This window comes from Myodes glareolus, chromosome 15 (genome assembly GCF_982192425.1).
Source record: "Myodes glareolus chromosome 15, mMyoGla1.1, whole genome shotgun sequence".
Lineage (NCBI taxonomy): Eukaryota > Metazoa > Chordata > Mammalia > Rodentia > Cricetidae > Myodes > Myodes glareolus.
Window position 1 is genome coordinate 30,187,812 of NC_142040.1, and position 23,986 is coordinate 30,211,797.

At 44.3% G+C, this 23,986-nt stretch overlaps 1 protein-coding gene across 11 annotated transcripts in view; it reads right to left on the reverse strand.

Moving 5' to 3' along the window:
- Mast4 (microtubule associated serine/threonine kinase family member 4) overlaps positions 1-23,986 on the reverse strand; it is a 582,754-nt gene that overhangs the window by 156,650 nt on the left and 402,118 nt on the right. The window contains exon 1 of one of the 11 annotated variants that reach the window (XM_087896870.1): positions 7,537-8,025. The exons of 9 other annotated variants lie outside the window; for them this stretch is intronic. In XM_087896870.1, coding sequence (XP_087752996.1) covers positions 7,537-7,628 — 92 coding nt within the window. In that variant the 5' untranslated portion in view covers positions 7,629-8,025. Of the gene's footprint in view, positions 1-7,536; positions 8,026-23,986 lie in introns of those variants that run through there. One more of the 11 variants, XM_087896874.1, reaches the window with a different exon arrangement.

Consider the following 23,986-nt stretch of genomic DNA (forward strand, 5'->3'; position numbering starts at 1 on the left):
CTAGAGCTGGGTGTGCCCAGGACCAGGCATGCTCACACTAGAGCTGGGTGTGCCCAGGACCACGCATGTTCACACTAGAGCTGGGTGTGCCCAGGACCACGCATGCTCACACTAGAGCTGGGTGTGCCCAGGACCATGCATGCTCACACTAGAGCTGGGTGTGCCCAGGACCACGCATGCTCACACTAGAGCTGGGTGTGCCCAGGACCATGCATGCTCACACTAGAGCTGGGTGTGCCCAGGACCACGCTAGGGGGTTCATAGACTCCGATCTGAATCTTCCTAAGAGATGAGCCGCTTCTCTTCTAACCAATACAAAGGTGACGCACCAACGCAATACCAGGCCTTTTTCCTCTAGGGATGTCCCCACACAGGGACTTGGGATTTCTTGATTGCCAATATCTATCAGCTTTTTAGTCTCTATCTCAAAGTTATGACTCCCCTGCTTTAAAGATACTATTCAAACTCCTGATGCCAAGATGGATTTGTAAAGCAAACAAAGCAAAATCATAAAAGATTAACACATTCGATCTTCACGTTTGACCTGCCTGTATTAATATAGGAATATACTACTTCCCTATCACAGGCTCCTGAGACATAAAACAGCCAGACAGAGAAGCCCAAACACAGTATCCAGCGCTGCTCACAGGATGAAGACGTCACACCTCCCCTCAAAGTACACCTTCACATTTTCATGGTTTGTTTTCAAGAAGTTTCTTTGGAACCTCCTTGGTCCACTTTTCCACAACCCTCTCCACTGGTGTTCCTCTCCCACTCTTGGCCTCCCTCTCCCCTCACCAGGGCACCCCAGACAACCTGGGAGCTCCTGATTTATGCCAGACTGGCCTTGAGCCCATAGAGATCCACCTGCCTTTGTCTCCTGATTGCTAGGATCTGGTCGACTTTAAGGGGAAGCTCAGAGTCAGTAAAAAACGCCCTGTTCTACGAGGAAGCCTAAGCCCTCAGCACAGGGTATTAAGAACCATAAACACCAAGGTCTTGGAGAAGCGCCCTCTCTTTCCTGGCTGGAGTAGTCACCGAAAAGGTTGGGCAGGGTGTGGCACTGGGGAGGGGCTACAAGACAGCTCCAGGGCACATTAGCCAAGTTGGAGCTCACTGTGGCTGGGAGAATGGCAGGGTGAGGCCTGCAGCAATAGGCAAGGTAGAAGGGAGAATGAGAAGGCCGAGGGATGAAAGGAAGCGGTTATGAAACAGGCCTGGGCAAGGCAAGGAGTGGGAGGGAAATGGGCCCAGGGACTCAGGGAGGGGCCTAGCCTGCAGGTCAGGCGTGGAGAGGCAAGGAGGAGCTACACCTGGGGCCAGGTTTCAGCCACCTGTGGAACCAGCTGCAGGGGAAAGGCCTGGTGCCAGGGCTCAGGAGGGAGCTCCCAGACGATGAGGGGATTTAGGGACACCAAGACATGGAGCTTTGTGTGGTTGTGTATGTGTATTTGGGGACAGAGTCTCACTATTTAGCCCCGGCTAGTCTGAAGCTCACCGCGCAGACCAAGCCAGCCTCACACTTGCAGCAATCCTCCTGCCTCATCCTCCTGAGGAGCCACCACACCCACTTGACTCAAGGCTTTCAAGAGAAACCCCAGTTGTCAGCAGGGGTGGGAAGGGGAGACTCACAGGCTGTGGGAGGAACCTGAGCTTCCAGGGAGAAGAGAAAAAGGAAACTTCTGTCACTGCCAGATTGGGGTATGAGGCAGCCACGGAGGGAGCAACAGTGAGTCAGGGGATGTGATTCAGGAAGGCTGCTGGGCTGCCTGGACGTCTAAGACGTGCTATGATGATGTATGACCGCTGGATCTAGCTGCCCACAGAAAGTGGGCACCACCCCGTCTGCACTTCCTGGCTTCACTCCATTCCTGCTTGTCAAATGTCTACTCTGAGCGTCATCGGACAGCTGCTGATGCTGTGGGCACTGAGGACCCCACGTGCTAGGGGTAACACACATGCGGATATGCTTCATCCTTAGGAGACACTTCCCCCTTGAAAGTCATCTTTTCTGTCCCCAGCTTCATCTCTGCTCATCCCTCAAAGAGGCTCTGTTCCTTTCTCAGATTATGTTGATTTACACTTCCTGGGGTATAAATGATGACTTCCAGGTCAATGCCCTCCCTATACCTAAATTTCACCTTTCTGTCTGGGGACTTTCGTCTCGGCCTGTTTCAGAGCCTTTGATGTTCCCAGACAGTTGCCCCCAGATGTTTCCCACAGCCTTCTGTCTCCCTTTAAACATTACCTTTCCAAAAGACCTTCCTTGGCCAAAGCATTTAAAGCAGATCCCACTCCACGCCTACAAGGTTTCCCCCCCCCCCCTCTCTCTCTTAGTTCTTGCTTACAGCTATCGGAACACTGACCTCAATCTGGCAATGGCTTTTTTAGCTATCTGTTTATGGGTGAGGCTGACGGACATTGCCTGTCTTACCCACTAATGCACTCCTTGCCTCAGCCGGAACTGAAGGCAGAGATAAATTCTCTGTGGTCCTTAGAACACAATCAAAGTCCCCCAAATGTGTTTTCCACTGTCCATGGGACAGAAGGAGCAACTCCAAGTACAGGTTCCCCTCTCTTCTCCCATCCCCCACTGTCACAGGTTTGGTGGTTCCAGATTGCCACCCACATGGCCCTCAAGCCAAAAACACTTTTCAGAGCCATCATGGAATCCTCATTTGCCCCCTCAGAGCCAATGGCTCACTGACTCCCATCGTATCTTTCACTTCTCTTTGTTTTTAAACTTAGAAAAAAACGTTTCAGCAAGGCTAACGCAGCGGCTTACTGACCAGAGGTCCCCAGAACCACCAGACATCCCCCTTCCTCCACTGGATTATACACCCCCTCAGCTCTCCTCAGTCACATCACTGACTACTCATCCCCGGGCTGGCAAGACAGCGGTGATGTCAGCAGCTAAGATTTACTTGGAGTTTTTATTCACCAGTAATTGCATTAGGAAAATGAAAGGCTCATTAGCCAAGCTGGAACGAAGGAGAGATGAGAGGGCAGCAGAGGAGACCCTGTTAGGGATGAAAGGAAGCAGTAATGACACTCGCACACATAACCCAATAAGGAAGTTACATCTCCCTATTTCAAAGATGGAGTAACTCAAGTTCAGGAGAGTGCACTTGCCCAGCACCACGGGGTCCAGGGTTAAACTCAAGTGTACTAAGTTCAGATCCTCCTCCGTCTCCCATTGCCTTTTCACAGTGTAGCTCCGGCAATGGTCATTCGCGCTCTGGATCTTTCTGCTCCAACAAGACTCAGCTATGAGTCTTCCCTGATTTCTGCATTGGCACATCACTAAGCCTTTGTTAACAGCATTTCTGCCCACTTTGAGAGGGCCCTATCCTAGCTGCGAAATATCAGCTTATCTTTCAGAACCGCCTCTCCTGGCTCCCTGGATCCAAGTCCCGCGTTTGTCCCAGTGTGTCTGTGACTTACTGTGCCTTGGTTTATATGGATGTTCTTTGCATGTTTCACAGAAAGCACGCACTGGGCTTTCGGCTTTGAGTCACACACCCTGGTACACAGGAGATGCTCAACACCTGTCGCCTCACCTGGACTTCCAACCAGAGAGGTGAGTGCAAGTTTACCGTGGATGCTACTGTGGATGTCAGGGCAGAACGAAAGTCCATTTTCCATCATTCTCATATATGCTCGACCAAAACAAACAGGAAAACCCCAAATCCTACAGATGTTCCTGAAGGGAAGGGGCAGTGTTCACAAAGATTCAATCTATTTTGACAATTGACAGTTAAAAATCCTTGCACATGCCTGCTGCTCAGAACAACCCTAAGTAATGCAAACTCCGAAAATAAGGAAAAAAGCAAAACAAAACAATAGCAAGAAAACTTCATTTATTCCTTGGTTCTTACAAGTTGGAATCCTCAGAAAATATATTTGGAAGATTTGCTTGACGTGATCGAGAGAACTAGACTGTGTGTTTGCCTGGAGAAAGGTTTTCTTAATTTGGCCGGGAAGGGGCTGTCATTAGGGTTTGGAGAAAAACACCTAAGCCAATGACAACATGCCAGATTATGGAAACTGACAGTTAAAAATCGCCAGGCAGTGGTGGCGCACACCTTTAATCCCAGCACTTGGAAGGCAGAGACAGGTGGATCTTCATGAGTTCAAGGCCAGCCTGGTCTACAAAGTGAGTTCTAGAACAGCCAGAACTGTTACACAGAGAAGCCCTGACTTTAAAAAAAAGCAAAAACAATAAGAAGTGAAAGAGAGAAAAAATAGAGGGAGAGAAAGGAAGGAAGGAAGGAAGGAAGGAAGGAAGGAAGGAAGGAAGGAAGGGGGAAGGGAAAGGAAAGGAAAGAAAAGAAAAGAAAGGAAAAGAAGAGAAAAGAAAGAGTGAGTTAAAAATCAAGCACCTCCAGAACCTCTAGAGCATTTCAGGACGAGTAAAGACCGACCCAGAAACCCAGAAGCATGGGACCCAGAGGAGACACGGCTGCAGGACCCTTGACCTCCTCTTCGCCAAGTTTTTAATCCAATGAGAAAAGAAAATGCACTCGAACAGGTGCTGACATGGATGCCCACAGCTCCTTTCCATTGTAAGGGATTCTCAATGGATGGCAGACATATCTACAGGTCAATGAAGTTAAAGCTGCATGCAGCATTTACTCCATTCTGAGCTGAGAAGCTGGGAAGAGCCTATCTATGAAGTTCAGATCTGTGTCTCTCAATGCAACGGAACAATGGTATTGAGATGGTTTGAGGAGAGGGGAAAAGAAGGAAGGTGTATGGACAGACAGCTACACAGAAACCATTTCCAAAGGACTCTGGTCTTTAGTCTGCATATACTCAGACAACCCATGCCTCCCGTGGCTGTACCATGTTTGACGTACAAGGATTTTGGTGCCATCCTAAATATCTGTGTGTGAAAGTCAATCTGTGAGTCCCTTTCCCCGGGAACTCCAGGAGTTTCAGGCCAGGAAGGACGCTGAGTTGGTGTGAACAGAGTGTGAACGGAGAAATGAACAAGGCCGTGCCATGCTGGACCAGCAGGACAACTGTAATGAAGCAAACCCATGGCTTGTACGGTGACAGCATCTGCCACAGTTCAGGTTTTTACGGTGAGGATGAAGAAGCATCCAATCTTCTGTTTAAGTGGTACATCCGTCCTGTCCCAATGAGTTCTATGATGCTCACTGACAGGCTTAGAGCTAAATTTCACTCCTAGGAGCTGGTATTTCCTAACAGGTTACAACAATGTTCAATGTGAACCAGAAAAAGTAGCATCTATCATACAAGTCAGCTAGTGTGCAGTCAGGACAGTAGCCCAGTTAAAAGGACAGCACACTTAGGAATAAAGAGATCCTTTGGAAAGTACAGACTTCCCAGGTTGAGAGAGAGACTTGGAAAAATCAGGATCTGGATCCATTAAGAGACATCCCAGAAAGGGAAGGCCACAGGATATGCACACATTTCCCACAGGCTTGGGGAAGGACACAGCTGACCTGCACAGCCACACACACCACAGGAGGGGCTCTGCCCCTGCAGCCTTCCGTGTCCACAGACAAGCTGAGCTCCCTCATCAGAGAACTCAAAGACCAAACTGCCAGAAAATCATAAACTGAGTACGTTCCTAAGTTTTGGGTTTTAGAGTGGTTTCTAATTAAGGACGTTCCACCGGTGACATCTATGCACATATTCCGAACTCAACAATGTTCCTAAGCATTCTGGATCAGGGACGCTAGATCAGTAAGTAAGGCTATCCTGTTGATAGACAGTAAGTAGATGGGTGTCTGCTCAGGTGGACTGCGGGGCACATTTCCCAACCCCAGACTCCAAGAAAGAAAGAAGAGAACCCATCTTTCTGTTTCCCTGAACTGAAGATATAGGTCCATGACTTGGAGAGTGGAGACAGCTCTCCCCAACTCTCCTGGCCCAGGTTACATCAGACTTAATTGGGGTGAGCAGGCTAGACCAGATAATGTCCTAAGACACAGGTCTGTCCAGCCTGAGAATTCCTCACGCAGCAGACTCTTTCCATGGGACTATCAACAGGTGGGCAGGGACCAGGAAGAAAGGTTCCACCTGCTTTTCAGGACCAGACACACAGGTCCAATGGCAGGGCCTCTTTATCTGGCTCCAGGTAAGGGCAGAATTGTGGCACCGCCAGGACTGCCCTCCTGGGAAACAAAATGCTCTAACCAAACAGAACAGGTGAGAACCTTGGCGTTTAGCATGGCGAAACACAATGGCCCATTCACAGAGACCCTGTATTTCTCCTCAACTTTACTTGTTATGTTGAAAATTTGGGAGCATGGAGGACACAGTGTAAGAGGGTGGGGTAATCCTAAGAGATTATCTGAACCCAGGTATATCATAAAACAAGAAAAACAGCTGAAGAATCCAATGGGATTTAGGGATGTCAGCATTGTTCAAGTTGCATTAATATGATCTTAAAAACTTTCAGAGCTTGCTCTCTCTCTCTCTCTCTCTCTCTCTCTCACACACACACACACACACATACACACACACACACACACATAAAGAGAGAGAGATTAGCATGTACATGATTTATGGATATGCATATGTATGTGTGTATGTGTGTGTATGTACTCAAAGCTACAAAAAATACCTTAAAAATTAAAAAATAAAAAAGACTAACTTTTGGAAGCACTTCACATCTGCGTTAACACTACCCATAGTTACAGGTATTGCTCCACCAAAAGAGCTATTTTCTTGTATTTCTCTAGAGAGCAGAGCACAGAGATTGCAAAATTCCAAATCTGATAGTCGGCATCCTGTTTATCTGACTGGATCGTTTCAAACATGTTCACACGTATATGCCAAATCAAATTTTGATTTTAAAAAAGAAGCTGTATTTGCACAACGGAGGGGGTGTAACCCTCTAAAAGAACATCAACACTACTGGAAAGGGGATGAGATGCCTCCTTTAAATCATAATCTCACTCCAGCTGGCTGCAAACACACTCTGACCTCCCTTTCACTTGCAGGAGTCCCATCTCGACTCTCCACAAACTCTACCCCACCTACAGCCATTCTGTCAAATACATAGTACAAATGAAAGGCCAGCCCTATCTGAGTAATAAATGTCAGCAAAACAATAAAAAGTCAAAATGCTAAAGTTGTACAGATCTTCTTTAAGAGCAGTCAGAGAGAAATAGGATCACTGGGTTATCTCTGTAACACGGATTCGTATCTGACATAGGGGAGCCTCTCTATAAGGAATGGCAGTAGGCCCAGGTCTGGGTGAATGAAATGATAAAAATACAAGTAGATAAATGGTCAGAGACAAAGCGCCCCATTGCAAGGCAACGTCTGATCATCCACACTGCAAAAGAATTCTGAGCAGCATGCTCACGGAACCCCAGGAAGCCCCGCAGAGGAGAGGAACCACTGAAACAGAGACATTCTCTCCCTGCCCCAAGAAGGTACAAACTTTCCAAACAGTCACAAACAAACAAAATGCCAGGTGCGGTGAGGTCCCGGCAGCCCTCAGACTCTGGTAGCGAAAGCCTTCCCTACTCCAGGGGAAGATCCCGCGTTTTTTACCTTTGTGTGCGCCGAAGTCTGTTCCCACTCCTCAAATGAGGCAAAGTAAAGTTTGAGAGCACAGTCCAGAAATTGGGGTCAGACATATCCATCGCTTTCTTTCTTCAGTTCACTGTGAGTTCAAGGCCATGAGTTCAAGACGGAGATGGGAGGAAAAATCAAGGGGGAAAAAATATCCCAATTATCTGCTCGCTCCCTCCCGAGAAAAACGTGCGGTGAACTGTGGTCTCGGGAACAACTCGGTGCCTGTCGGAGAATTGCCCGTCCCGTGCTGCCCTTTAATTAGCGCACAGCCATCTGAAAGGTTCAGGAAACTTACTTCCTCTTGTGTTTGCCCTCTCCTAGGAAGCCTCGGCCAGCTATAAACAGTAATTACAAGAGTTTAGCCTGCGTTCTGCTCAAAATGCTGTCTCGGTGTGATTCAGTCCAAGGTACTTTGTCATCTGTTTGGCAGATACCATTTGCAGCTCCTGGGGGGAGGTGGTGGGAGGACTATTTTAAGTCTATGGTTCCGGGAGGCTGTTGCTTATCAGCAAACCCATTCACATCCGAACATGCCCAGTGCGAAGCTTCCTTTTAGCTTCTACATACAAGGAAAAGAATTTGTACAGCAAAAGCTCCTCCTGCCCTCCCCTTCTGGGAGAAAAAAAAAAAAAAAAAACAACAACACCATGGAAACTTGAACGCACTTTCAGAAGATTGGCCTATGGGAGGACTTGAATCTGACACCTTTATGTAGGGTCCAGCTGGAAGGAGGGGGCCCTGGCTCTGGCTCAGTCCCCAGCTGGGCCTCCTGGGGAAAAGAGCGGCTCCCTAGTTGTACTATGCCCAGGAGCAGGCGCAGGGAGCATCCTCGCAGCTCCCCTACCCCAGAGTCTGAAATGGATCCGTCCCTCAAAATAAATAAATAACTCCAGCTTCTGCGCGGTACACGAGTGGTGCTGTACACACCTGAAGGCTTGGGTGAGTCACCAGAGGACCTGGCACATTCGGAGGGAAGGCCACAATCATGCCTGATGACCAGGCGCTGGCACTACCTGTTGTCTGGGAAAAACACGCACACGCCATGCCACTACACTCACCAAAAACCTCAAGAGACACAAAATTCACGAGTTTACATCCATTTGATGGATGACTACAGTGCACACCTGTTCGGCCTCATGGACTCGAAAGATGAATCTAGTTCATGTTACTTACGGCATTAAAATTTACTACCTGGAACAGATTTAGCAACTTCAATTCTTTTCCTTTCCATTAAGTTAGAATTTGAAAGGAATTAAGGGGTGAATCTGATTGTTATTCATTTTGAAGAAAAGCACATTATTTAAATAACTTCTCAAACCACAAATATTCAAAAGTTTATAAAGAAAAAAATTACAATTTAAATTATTTGCTTTTAATATATTATATATTATTAAATCTTGTGGTACACGGAAATATTTTTTCACCCAAAGACTCCAAAATGATAGTTTTGTTTGTTTGATGATAATTTTTGTTTGTTTGGTTGGTTGGTTGGTTGGCTTGGTTTTTTGAGGCAGGGTTTCTCTGTGTAGCCCTGGCTGTCCTAGAACTCACTCTGGAGACCAGGCTGGCCTGAAACGCAAGAGATCTGCCTGCCTCTGCCTTCCAAGCACTGAGATTAAAAGCATGTGCCACAATCTGGCTGATTTTAAGTCTTATAAGGGGCATTCATACCCACAATACCACTTTATCTCCACAGATTTTTGCGACTTGTAGAAATAAAAGAAAATCATAGAATCCGCTCAATTTTACACACAAGAAACAGATTCTGAGCAGTTCAGTGACAAGAGACCTATTTTCCAAATTCCTAAGAGCTTTGACTCAGTGTCTTTGTCATCTCTAAGGTCATCTATCCCTTGTTGGTTTTTGAATGTTTTGAAGTACAGCCACCCTTTTGCACTGACAGCTTCAAGCATACTCACAGTGAAAATATGTAAAGAATAACCAGGTATGGTGTTGCACATGTGGAATCCCAGCTCTCAGTGGAGGCTGAGACAAGCCCCTGCCTGGGTTCTAGGACAGTCTGCTCTATACAGCAAGATCCTGTCTCAAGAATACAAAACCAAAGAAATAACAATCACAACAAACCTTGTAAATAAAACTGTGTGATTAGTGAACATACATGTTCACATTCCCAAAACAGTATGTTACAGCATCTACTTACTTAGCTTGCATATTTTATTTTATATTGAACATTATCTAGATGAGATTTACCATATGTGGGAGGATGTGGCATTCATATGTAAATATTCAATCTTATAAAAATTTTGTTAAAATTTTTAAATGTTTATTTATTTGTGTACATCTGTGTGCCTGTTCGTCTGTATGTGCTCCATGGCACACAAGTATCCCGCAGTGGCCAAAGGAGGGCATCACATCCCCTGGAACTGGGAAAACAGACAGTTGTGAGTCACTAAATGTGCTGAGAATTCAACGTGCAAGAGCAGCAAGTGTTATAAACTGCTGAGCCATCTCTTTGGCCCCATTTATAGAAGATTTGGGCATCACTGATCTCTGGTGGCCTTCAAGATCTCTAGAATTTGGACACAATGGATACCTACAGGTGACTGACCACTCTAAATGACTGTTCAGAGGCAGACATAAAGTAGCTCCCGAGTCACAGGCAGGCTTCACATTAGTGACAGTGTGCCTGGGCCCTTCTCACTAGTGACACAGTAGCCTGGGTCATTCTCACTAGTGACCCTGTAGCCTGGGCATTCTTTGCTTTGGAGGGTTTCCTGTACTTTGGACTCTTCCCGCTGGATAGCAGAAATGCCCATCAAACATGTCTGCGGATATTGTCAATGCCATTTTGTCGGGAGCCACTGTTCTAGACAATGTCTCCCTCTGAGAAAGGTGTCACGTTGTCTTTGAATCTGGACTCAACACGTAACGTAACTTTAAGCAAGTTATTCAATCTCTGTTTTTCCTAATTATAAAATAGGTCCCTACGAGGACCAACCTCTGGGAGTTGGCATACATAAAGGAAAATGAGATATAAAACCCTTCCATGTGCTGTCTGGCACATACAGTGAGTCAACACTGATGATAAAAAGACTCTTAAAGCAAGCTTCCTTCCCGGCATGCTCTGTGCTCATCAGGCCCGGAAAGTGGGTCTAAGGATGGCAGTCACACTGGACTCTGCTGCCGCCTTCCCTACAGCATGTGACTTGCTCAAGACTAAGGCCATGCTTTATTGCTCTCTACATTTCCAGAAACCGGACAGTTCCTAACTAACATGAACATTTTTAAAGATGCTTTTTGAATAGACAGTTCCAATATCCAAGTGTCTACTACATCTATGATACCCAAAAATGAGCAGTATGAACAGATTCATCGGTGCTCTCACAGAACCCCCAAATTCTTAATGATCCTACACGAAGATTATTACATTCTTAAGACTTTTTCTTACTGACTCATTGTTACCAAGGGATGGAAGAATACTAGAAGCAACATTCCTCAGCTCCTAGCATGGCATCGGGAAATACCACAACCAAACACAGGAAAAACTCCCGCTTAAGTACCATGCCCACATTCTACAGGCAAACCAAAGACTTTCCGAGATTTTTGACGAAGAGGGGTAACTATGGGTAACTATATATCATAGGCTGCCATAGAAGAGCAATCAAGAAGGTGAGAGAGGATTTGAAAGTATGCTATAAAAATCATGAATCCAAGTATATCTCTGCTAAAAGCAGACAACATTTGAGGGCTAAGGAGTATCAGACCAGCTGACAATGAGAGAAAACAAACCCCGTATGGAGCTAGGTTTGCATCCACAGAAGAAAGACCTGAACATCTATACTTCCCAACTTTCACATCCTCCATGGTCCTTCTAGAAAAGTTCATGTACTGGGCACTGCCTATGAAGATGGCAGCAGCTAAAATGAGGACGCTGATGAAATCAAACCTTTACCTTTCCTCTTCTCTGCCTCTGCTCTCCATTTTGAGGACTATCTCAAACTCTCAGGTACTAGTCACTACTGTTAAGAATTTTTTCTTATTATTTTTCTTACTATTTTTTTTCTTATTTTATTCTTATTATTAAGTGTGGGGTGAGCATACATCTGTGCAGGTGCCTAGAGACTCCAGAAGAGGGCGCTGGATCCTGCTGATCCAGAGCAACAGAACATGGCTTCTGAGAACCAAACTCTGGTCCTCTGCAACAGTCGTGCATGCTCTTAAGTGCCAGGTCATGTCTCCAGCCTCGATGCTAGTCATATTAACTAAATGTATTTCAATATTTTTTTTTTTACTGAAAGCTTCTGGGAAGATTTCCACACTGAAAACATAAGACTAGGTAAAGTACCCACACAGCTAGCGATGAATTGCCTAATACAGAGCAAGTTCGTGATAGATTCCCACACTCACTAATGGTAAGAGTAGGTGTGACACTCAAGTGGAAGGAACCTGTCTTCTAACCTGTTTGACTTGATTCAGGAACCTGTGATTCAGAAGACGAGGCAGTCAGTAAACACGGGATTCAATTTGTCAGAACTACTGACATTTTTCTACAGACAAAATAATTACAGAGACAGAAAAGGAAGCACGGTTGCATTGCAATTGAAACTGAGCTGTGACTGCAGCACCAAGAAGAAAGTTCTTAAGCAGAGAGCTGGCCTAGGCCAACACACAGAGACTCAGGCCAAGGGCTCGCTGGACAAGCAGTAAAATCGTCACAGCACTGGAGAGGGTTTGGGATGCAGACTGCTCACTCATTCATCAGGATGGCACGTTCTGCCACAGCGTTCCCGAGGAGGGGAAATGAGATGGGAAAACAAGCTTGTCATCCTAATGGGCAGCAAGCTCTGGAAGACAGGGGTGTACAATAGAAGGTCTCTTCACGATTCAGTCCCCTTGAATCTTAAAAACATATGTCCTCCTTACAGACTTCCTGCTCTCCCTCCAGATCAGTGCCACACAGAATGGCGTGACAAGCTGGTATCTACAGACTCTTCTCAGCATACTATGAGGGGACTACGTGTCCTGGGACAAGGTGTTAGCACTGGGATGCTGTGCTGGGGAGAAAGAACACAGAACGCAATGAAGAACAGCAGGTAAAAGAAGACTCTCCAAGTGTTATTAAACATATGGGCGCCCACAATACTTGAATATTAAAAAAAATGAATGATAATGAACTGGTAGGGATATATCTGAATGCTGAAACCCATGACAGCCAATAGTCACATTGTATCATCCTAGAAAAAGTTTAAAAAAAAAAAGTTGCACCATAAGATAAAGTAAAGTTGTGGGTAAAACAATTAATTTGTAAAGACAGTTGATTTCTCTTTCCTAACAATTTATCAGAGAAACACATAAACCTCACTGTTCCCATGAAGGACAAGTTGGAAATGGTTGACAGGACAGAATGACAGAAGGGCAAAATGGGGGGAGGATGCCATGTGTTCCTCAGGCGTTCTGATCCTAGGAGAAGCAGAAGTTTGCAAAGGTAGCAGACAGTCAGTAATTTCAATAAATCTAAGAGGAAAATGTGGACTTTTCTACCCAACGGAGCTCCTCGACATGTATGCTGGATAAACATGGTGGGTTGATAGGTATGATGGCTAAGCATGGTGGGGCAGGTCTGGGGAGCGGGCAGGGAAGCACTTCTAGGAAGGAGGCCCTGGCAAGTCTCTGCTCTGTCTAGCAGGGGAAGGCCCTGTGAGAAGGCCACACCTGAGCTGGACAGAGCGGCCCCCAGAGGAGAGCATGGCATGCTACCAGAAAAAGCCATAGGCAGGAGGTTACTGGGAGATCCATAGCTAAGTAGTGTGCAGATATGAATGAGAACAGCCTCCATAGGCTCATAGATTTGAATGCTTGGTATCTAGCTGGTAAAACTGGGAAGGATTAGGAAGTGTGGCCTTGGAGGAGATGAGTCACTGGCAGCAGGCGCTGAGGTTTTAGGAGTCCACCTATTCCCGTTGAATCCTCTTCCCCGTCTCTTGATACACCTTCTCTCTAGTGCCCCAACACAATTTGCCTGCCTGCCTGCACCATGCTCACGCTTCCTGCCATGATGACTACAGACTTTAACCCTCTAGAACCGTGAGCTCCCGCACTAAATGTTCCCTTTTATAAGCTGCCTTGGTCATGGTATCTCTTGCCAGCAATAGAACAGTAAGACAAGTGGGCTTCTTGACTCTAAAACAGCTGTCTGGGGTACATATCAGCGTTGTGTGATATTTTGATCACACTCTGACAATAGAGTTTGCTTTGAATCAGAGGGCAGAGGTAGCCACTAGCTGACTAAACTTAATCAAAGAAGTTTTGGAGGACTGAGGACAGACAGAAAGACAGGAAGTAGTAAGACAGGCTTAGGGATAAAGAAACAGATGAGAAAGGAGGTTACTGGTCGCTTCTCTGATAATACAGGCTCTTACCCTGATATCTGACTTCCAATTTTTTTTTATTGCTAAAGAATCATTAGATAAACACTACATATCAGTAAATCACAGTCACACAGAGCATGGGCCGCTAACAAGATATCAAAATAATCATGAAACAGAGGGAGAGCAACTCTTAGAGGTCACTGCTCTCTCACACACGGAAGGCCTCACTTACAGAGCAAGACGAGATCTTCCTCGCCTGCACTCAGCCCGTTTGTTCTAGATAGTCTCTGTGTAAGCATGACACCTGCAGTGGGTGAGACACACCTCTCTCCTGGGTTCTATCATCGGCAGCGCCTGCACAATAGAGTTCAGTCCCTACCAATATCCAGATTTGCTTCAGATCAGTTCTCCTTAGAGAAGAGTTTTTGCAGGTTGGGGCTCTCCTTCCTTCATCTTTAAATCTTTAATATCATCAGTGAGTTGAATGCTAAAACAAAGGAGGAGAAGCAAAGACAGAGAAATGAGCAAGGTGTCAAACAATGAGGGCTGTAGGGGTAAGTGAGGGTAAGAAGAGACTGAGGGTGAGCTTATTTACAGGTTAAAAAAAAAAAGGCAATAACAGCACAGTTACTGCCAGAAGTCTAATATTCTGAAGACTGACCCTGCTTATTTTTTAACATGTTTTTCCTGCCTATTCCTATTTGAGTGTCACAGATCCCTAAGTCCATTCCGTTATTTACATGTGCTGTATCCACCAAGAACATCTACCCATTATCTCAGACTCTAAAATGTCACAAAATAGGGACCTAGGCACATGCACATAATTATGAGACGGTACAGATATAAAATCAGTTAGAGATGAAATGCTAAGTGCTTTTTTTGGTGGCTGCAGTGAGCCCCAGTCAGTACAGAGTACATCTCAGGATGGAGCGAACTTCAAGGACATGGTGCTACTTGATCCAGAAGCCTGGGTCCAAGGTCCATCATTTCTCATTCAGCTTCCGAGTGTGAATTACAGCGCAATTATAAGAAGTGACAATTTGGTTGAAGAGAGTCAGTGTGGTTATATTTAGCCCTTCAGAGCGGACACCAAGACCTTTCTGTAATATAAGATTATGGTTAATTTATCAGTTCATCGTTTCTCGAGTATTTTTCCAGGTCAGATAACTATGGTTATAGAAAATTATCCCATTAAAATGGGAGGAAGGAGTTGCGATGAAAGTGCCACAAAGAAGTGTGCAGAAAGAGGTAGAGACGGTGCTTCTGCAATGAGAAGGATGTTGCTCCATTGTTAAAGCTGATTCAAACTGTCATGAAACAGGATAACATGTCGGTGAGGACATGCAAGTTAGCCAGGCAGTTTCCAAACAAGGTTCAGCTGAGTTTCTATTAAGTCCCATACTTTTGATACCAATAGAAGTTTTTGAAGAAATGTTAGTTTATAGGGGCGTAAACAAAATGTCAGCCATGAATAGCTATCGGGGAAATATCAGATATAATTTTTACCCATCAAAGATTAAAACACGATAGTATTCAATGTCAATAAGGGCACAGGGAGACAAGTACTCTGTACCAATTCTTCTATAATCAATTTGGAGGATAAAAACACACATACGCATACATATACACAAACACATACTGATAAACCAGCGTTGCCTCCATCTTAGGCTTGAAAGCAGTTTTGTAGAAAAGACAAACTAGGTTCATTCTTGTTTATGACTAAACTTCTGCTCCTCAAGAATTGGGCTATGCTCCACCTATAAACCTAACTATAAACGGTTCTGTACTGCCTGTTCCAGGAAACGGCAACCATGCCTTTGTTTTAAGAAAGTTGTTATGACTACCTTGTTAGAGCCACCTTTTTATGGCCACCTACCTTGTTATGACCGCCTTGCAAATGTGTCTTTGTTTCACCAGAAGTTGTTATGACCAGCTTGCTATGTTCTTGCTTCTGTAACCCCGCCCATTTGCCTGCCAAATCCCTCATTTGAAAATGCCCTTCCCCTGAGCTATAAAAACCCTCATCTTGCCTATGTCCAATGCTGACCTCTTGAACCCTGCCTCAGTGGAGGCAACCTGTATACAAGAATCAAAATGTTTGCTCTCATGAATTTAGCCACCATGATTTGGGTTGGTGGTTTTTTTCCTCACATCTTTGGGATTAACAATATTTATAGATGACAAATATATGTGTAAACAATATATAAAACAATACTATAGTATATGGAGAAGATTTTCAGGTATGGAAATAAATTCAGCACTGCTTATGAGTCACAGTATTGGTGTGTGTGTTGAGGAGGGTGGTTCTGAAGGTTCGAAAGAAGAGCAATTCTTCTTCAGTCCTAAAACAGTCAGTAAGTGGAACTGAAGGAACCGACCAGGACAGTAGCCTGGTTAATGGATTCCAGAGGCATTCAGGCTAAACTCTGGAGAGCCTGTGACGATGGTAACTGCATGACAAGAGCCATTCTGGGGATGTGATTAATGGAAGGGGTTCCAGGTCAACCACAGGAGCCCTTAGGTGCAATCACCACAATCTCCCTAAAAGAAGGGCAGAGGGAGATAGGAAGAGAGGTTAATGCCAGAGGTTAATGCAGTCAGAAAGCGGACAGATGGGGGACAAAAGCCCGGGAATGCAAAGAATGTGGCTGGAGTGGGGGCAGGGGGACTCCCGCCAAGCCCTCTTAGCTCAGTCCAGGGAAACTGACTTTGGGCTTCTGACCCCTAAAACTGTGAACTTGTGGAAGCCCCAAGAATTTACTTACTTTGTCTGTCTAGGTGGTTACAGTAGCCAGAGGAAGCTCAAACAATGTTTTTACAATATGGATAAAATGAGAATTGCTCCTGAAATAACTGGAGACGGAGCTCAATGACTGTTTAAAACATCATACCAAAAATAAAAACAAAGCATTTCGGAGAACATCGGTGTGAGATTACACTTTTATTATTTAAACATTTTACATTTACATTTCATCGATATTATTATTATCTGATCTCATGCAGACTATACAGGGTGACCTGAGCTTCCGATCCTCCTGCCTCTACCTTCCAAGTGCTCGGATTACAGGCACCATACTTGGTTTATGAGGTCCAGGAGAGCAAACCCAGAAGTTCCTACATAATAACTAAGCACACTGTCAACTAAGAGGTTCACTAGCTAATTATTTATAATTTTAAAAAAAGTCTAATTTCAATTTCCAAAACCAAAACATCGGGCTGTTTCGTTCACATGACTGTGAAGGTTCAAGCTCCTCCGAATGGGAGGCAAAGCTAAAGAATTTACAAAATTAAGAAAGAGTACACATTCAGTGACGTTTTCATAAAATGTGATTGATGTTTCTGACACATGAAATATGATGCATGTGTAAAGCTCCATGAGTCTTGGAAGTACATACTAAACTTGCTTTTCAAAAGCAGCCATTCCTATTTCCAGGACTTCTAGAGTATAAAAAATGAAAAATCTCACTGTTTTCCAGGCATAAATCTTTACCTGTCTGTGGCAACTGGGCAAATGGGTATTTTTGAAGCCAGCTGGGTTATAAATCTGCACAGTGTTTTGTTTTACATTGAATATATGCATTGGCTATCTGCAGACCGGTGAAGCTGTGCATTTTATGCAAACTGTTTTGAATTCGAAGCCTCCTTCTCTGCATTACACTGCACACTTTTTTCTTTCATTGCTCATAAATGACAGGAAGCCGCTTTGAACATTATACAGGAAAATCTATGTGAAACCAGACGGGCCTCATTGGAGCTACTGAATGGCTGTAATCCAGCACACATAACTTTGCTACCTTCTATGAGCCTAAACATTTCCAACTTTACTCTCTTTCATTACGTAGGCTGTGATGAAAAAGACAGCACCAAGTCTTTGGTACCAAAAACACATATACAATATATCAGATATATTGTCCTAGATTTTATAAAAGACCCTCATAACAAGCACCACGGTGATCACAAAATGGTTTTTAAAGAGATATTTTACTTATTAAGAATTGTAGCAAGAGTAACTAAAAGCAACCAATAAAATAGAAAACAGATGAAACCTGAGTATTTAATTACTGTGAAATAAAGACTGTTCCCATTAGTGACCCTTAGGAGATCAAGTGCATACAAAGTTATAAAGAATAATAATTCCGGGAAACAGTAGGGAAGCCAAGTGACACGCCCACAGAAGACACTGGAAAACCGAAGGGAAAACGCTGCTTGAAAGTAGCAGGAAAGGAGGAAAGCAGAAGGTTTTCATAGCACAGAAAATAATAAAAGAACAAAGCAAACTCTCTCTCTCTCTCTCTCTCTCTCTCTCTCTCTCTCTCTCTCTCTCTCTTTTCTTTTTCGAGACAGGGTTTCTCCGTGTAGTTCTAGCTGTCCTGGAACTCACTCTGTAGACAGGCTAGCCTCAGACTCAAAGATCTGCCTACCTCTGCCTCCCAAGTAAAACAGAACATTGCCTCTGGGCTCTCCCCAGGTGCCGGTCATCATTTCTGACCTGGATGAAGTCAGTGCCCCTCCTGCTCCTCAGTCTCCCGACCACCGCTGTGAAGCTGTTCCTCCGGCCCCATCCAGCCCTTACATCTGTGGTCCTATCACTTACCCTAGAAACAGCATTCAACAGCTCATCACTGCTGCCCAGTAACACTTCTTCAGGTGATCTCTATCTCCCAACACTGACTCATTTCAGACTGAGTAGGAAATTCCTGGCCTCTTTCTTGCACCAAATGCTTCAGTAGAGCTGAGGAGTCGGCATCACAGCATGTCAGGTGACTTCTTAGACTTTGCGAGGCACATCTCAAGCAAATTAAGATGTCTTCTGATAGGCTATTCTATAATGTCACCTGTCATTATCTCTCTCACCTAGTCCCTGGATGTGGGCCATCTCGTGGTTTATGCTTCAATAATACAATATGCACTTGTCCAACATACCACACTACTTTTGGCTCCCCAGACACAGTGAGCCCTGCCACACATTTAGCACGTTCTGGTCCCCGTTTCTAGCATTTCCAGCACCTTTGCTTGGGAAACTTCCATTTGTCTTTCAAGTGAGAGATGGAAGGTCACCCTCCAGCAAAGTTTGTTTGACTTTCTCCTGCACACATAGGTCGTTCTCCTGCAGGCTCCCCGATGCATTTATGCGTTGCATGCCTCCTGTCTAGCAATCATTCTTCTGCAGCATGATGGTGTGTTTACAGGTCTAATTCCCCACCAGGCTTTGAGCTCTCCAAGTACAAGGACAGATTCTATTCACCAGCGTGTGCCTCAAGTACAAAGTAGACACTCAGGATGAATGGATATACACATATTATTTTCTAAGCTTCTGGGAAAGAAAAAAAGCCAAACCTGTTAATTTTCTCCTAATTCCCCAGCTGCTACATACAAGCCACGAGGAGGCATTTCCAACCCCATGGTGCTTTTTGTCACTTGGCTAGCTAGTTTGTCTTTCTTAAATATATATATATATATATATATATATATATATATATATATATATATATATATATATACACACACACACACACACACACACACACACACACACACACACACACAAAAGTTCTGGTTGAGACAGGGTTTCCTCTGTAGCTCAGGCTGTCCTGGAACTTACTATGTAGACCAGGCTGACCTCAAACTCTTAGAGATCTGTCTATATCTGCCTCCTGAGTGCTGGGATTGAAGGCATGCACCACAATGCCTGGCTTGATTTGTTTTTATTTTTTAAAATAGCACTTTGAAAAAATATTTTCTGTGTGTACAGGTATCTGTATAATATGTCAGTATACCACATGTATGCCTAGTTCCTGAGGAGGTCAGGAGACAGTGCCTGATAACTGGGAACTGAATAGTTGTGAGAGACTCCATGGGAGGTAGGGATTGAACCTGGTCCTCTGAAAGAGTAGCCAGTCTCTTAACCACTCATCCATTCTCTTAACCACTCATCCATCTCTCTACCCTTAGTTTAATTTTTTTGAGCATATTGAGTGCTTAAATGTACAGATATGCATCATGTACATGCAGTACCTATGGAAGCCAGAAGAGGGCACTGGATCCCCTGGAACTAGAGTTACAGATGGTGTGAGACACTATGTGGGTGCTAGGAATCAAACCTAGGTCCTTTGTAAGAGAAGCAAGTGCTCTTAGCCACTAAGCCATCTCTCTAGTCCTCAGATAATTTTGTCTTAAGTGCTATTATTATAAACAGTCTTCATAATGAGAAACAAAAATAGCAATACAAATTTAAGTCCATGACACTTAGATAGATATTAATGCTTTATTAAATGTGTGAACTCCAAACTTGTATTAGCATCTTAATGCTCCCCTACAATAAAGATGGCTGAAGTGCAGTTTTGTTTTGTTTTCTGGATGGCTAAAAACAGGAGCTTGGGCAGGATGACCTCCTTCCAAGGTTGGAAACTCAATCTTGCTGGGAATATAATCAACACACACAACTCCAAAAGAGAACAGATGAGAATTCAAGGTTCAGCAGTGATCAAGGTTATGACCTGCTGGCCGCTACCTCACAGCCGACACCTTCCGGCTCACGTAGGTCAGTTCCATTATAAATTCTTCCATCCCTAAATGGAGAAGCTGCAAAGACAAACGGTCTAGTTGCCTGACCCGAGCACACTTTGGTACTCAAACACTTTTGTAGGTACCCTCTCCCTGTCACACCACCTCCTCCAGCTAAGGGCCATTCTACATCTTCTTGGTCTTCCTCCAAAATTAGCCATCTTTACCTATCACTTTAACTAAGAAGTAATATTTTAGTTGGTTATGGTGATGATGTGAACCATTCCCTGGAGTTGCGTTTTAGAGTTGGGGGTTTGAGAGACGAGTGCGAGATGCTGGTGATGGGGAAAGTCCGTTCTTCAAGGCAGAGTCTGAATTCAGGGAGAAATGCTTCAGCACCTACAGGGAAGCTTCCCAGCAGGCAATGGCCTCCACCCCATCTTCCCAGCCCTCCTCTCTGGAGCAGAGACACGGAGATGCAGAGCACTGAGATGTAGACACTCTATTTTCCTCAGTCAAGAGGGTAGATGACCTATCTGCTAACTATGCAGGCACCAAAATAAACGGCTCCTGTGAACTGATACTGCAGCATGGCAATCAGTCCACAAAAAACCCAATGGAAAAGGACTCTGTTATGCTTGTAACGCTAATCCTTTGGATACACAGGAAAAGACCTGTCGGATTCACAGAAAACTAAGAAATTTAATTATTTTATTCTTGATATGGTTTTCATGGGTCTTAAAACATTCTTAAGAAGTTTCCTAGCTGGGCATGGTGGCGCATGCTTTTAATTTGGGCACTCTCTACATAGTAGGTCTACATCAATAGCCAGGGCTGTTAGTTAGACTGCTTCATAAAAGTCATAATCAGACTGTTTCAAAAAGGAAAAAAAAAGTTTTTTTCTGGTATTTAGCAAGTGATGTCATCAGTTAGCCTGAACACCAGCTCATCTTTCTGGAACCAACTCCAGCTACTTTCAAATAATACTGCTTGACAGAAATCCAAGCGGGTCCAGGCTCTCTCCAGGTGTGTGTGGGCACCCCTCACCTGGCCCAGGAGTGAGGCTTTATTTGCCAGAAATGAAGAGCTAATCATCATCTACTATGTTGAATGGTATTAGATACGACTGTCAAACTCCTTCCTGTCCATTCTCAAACAACACTTTGATTTGTTTATACTAATAAGTTATACAAATAAGTAGTGCAGCTTCAAAAACACTGCTTCAGAACACCTGGCTTCAAAAGATCCAACTGGTAATTATCACAGAAAAGGCCTTGAGCTACTTCCGTGAGTGGCCAGGAACCTGCAGAACACAGTATTAATCCATTTCCTGTTGCTATAATCAAACACCGAAGAGTAGGCACTCTATGAAGAAGAGAGGTTAGGTTGGCTCGCAGTTCTGGAGGCTGAAGAGCATGGCATTAGCTTCCCCTCAGTTCGGGTGACGTCCAGCTCACTCCTGCCTGATCTGAGAAGCCCCATTCCTCTCTCCAAACCCCACCAACTCCGAACAAAGGGAAGACACCAAAAATGCCCACTTCGGTATTCTTGGTGGCTATGACAACTTCCTCTCCTGAAGTTGCCAGTCCCCCAAGTCCTTGCCTAAAGTGTTCAGCTTTTGACCATACTTGGGCACAAACCCACTTCATGTTTACAACCTATAAAGCCTTCACTATAATGCTTTTAGTCTGGGTGTGCGGCTTCTCTGGCCTTGATCTCCGGAGAACCTGTCTGGGTCCCATCTCTGGGCATCACCACTATGAGTCTCAAGCTCAAGCTCCTAACATGCGAATCTTTTGGGACAAATTCAAAAGGAACCACTGTAAACCTAAAAGGAGGAACTATTTGCTAATTTTAGTTTTACTAGAGAGTGAGACAAGGAGTGTGTGACAGAGGCCTGTTCCTGTCTCCAAACCAGAAACTCTCTCAGATGTGTTTCCAAGACAAGTTAAGGGAATTTCGGAAGGATCTGACTACCCATTCATCGGCATGTCACCAATGGGTTGCACCCATCGCTTCATATATAAATATGCAAATAAGGACACTTTTGAAAAGGGTGAAAGCAGGTTTTGTGGCATTGCCATAAATTCCTGACTTTTTTCAACATGGTATACTCAAGGGAAGCAAAGAACAAAAACAACCAAGGGGTCACGATGAACACATGAACAAAAAGAGTACCCAAGTCAAAAGAGGACAGCTGGTTTTGTCTTTTTCTTCTCAAAAGAATTAATTGTAATTATGTGTATATAGGTGGGTTTGTGCAAGTGAGGGCAGATGCTCTCAGAGGCCAGAAGAGAGTGTTGGATCTCCTGTAGCTGGCTGGAGTGGTTTAAGCTGCTTGGCATGTGTTAGAGTTGGTTGTGAGCTGTCCAGACGGATGCCGGAAACCAAAGCAGGGTCCTCTACAAGAGCAGCATGGGCTCTCCATCACCAAACCATTTCTACAATCCCAGTGGATTTTCAGGAACCGCACAACATGTACAGAAGACAGTGCTGGTCCTGAGGTCTCAGTGACAGCCATTCTCCCAAACCGCAGGTACTTGGGGACAACCCAGGCCATAGTCGCTTGAGCAGGGAGGCAAATTCAGCCCCTGCATCTCACAGCCACACTGTGCTGTCATTGAAACAAATCTAAACCTTGCTGGCTTTCCTTTGTCATCCAAAGGATCAACACTTCAGGATGGAACTCAATTCATAAAATGCTATTCTCTTTCCCAGATGACATCCAATCAGTTTACTAGATATCAAAAAAAAAAAAAATTCCTGGAATGCATTCCCATGCAGAAGTCTACTAGCCTAGTGACTTGTGAGAAAGTTTCACAAGAGATGCATCCAGGATGCGAGAAAGGGGGCTTAACAGTGAGGAACATGTGTTCTTGAGTGGATCCAGTTTCCATTTCCAGCACTCACATGTGGCTACAACCATTCTTAGGCATGCACGTGGTGTACATAAGATACAGGCAGAGAAAACACACACAAACACACACACACACACAAAACAGATTTTTTTTAAAAAAAAATAACATAAGTATGGCCAATCACATTTATGATCGGCTGAGATGAAGTGATACAGAGTAGCCATATGGCTCTCGAAATCTGAATATGAAACTGGCATAATAAACAGAAATAAACAAACCTAAAAAACCTTGACAGCTCCTAAGGACATAGATGATTGTTTTAAAGGGGTCATTATTTTATTGCTTTGATCAAAGAGAATAGTAAATTTTGACTGAAAATCCACCTATCAACCATTATTTTCAGTTTATGGAACAATCTTAGCCCTGGCCACATGAAATCCTGCAGAAGGTTGTCAACAATCAGTGAATTCTGAATCTCAATTTTACTTTCTGCAATAGGGCTAACTGTAGCGAGAATCAAACTACAAAGGCAAAGCTCTTAGCTGGTTCACGTATATGTGGTCTCCAGATATCTTGGCACAGATCAAAGACTTTTTTTTAATTTACAAAAATAAGACATAAAAAATATTTAAAATAGAGATTTTCGAGAGCCTAGAAATACTTTTATTTTTAACTAAAATAAAATTACCATGTAAATTTCCTTATTAAAAAAATATGTTTGGTTCCTTTGTTAAA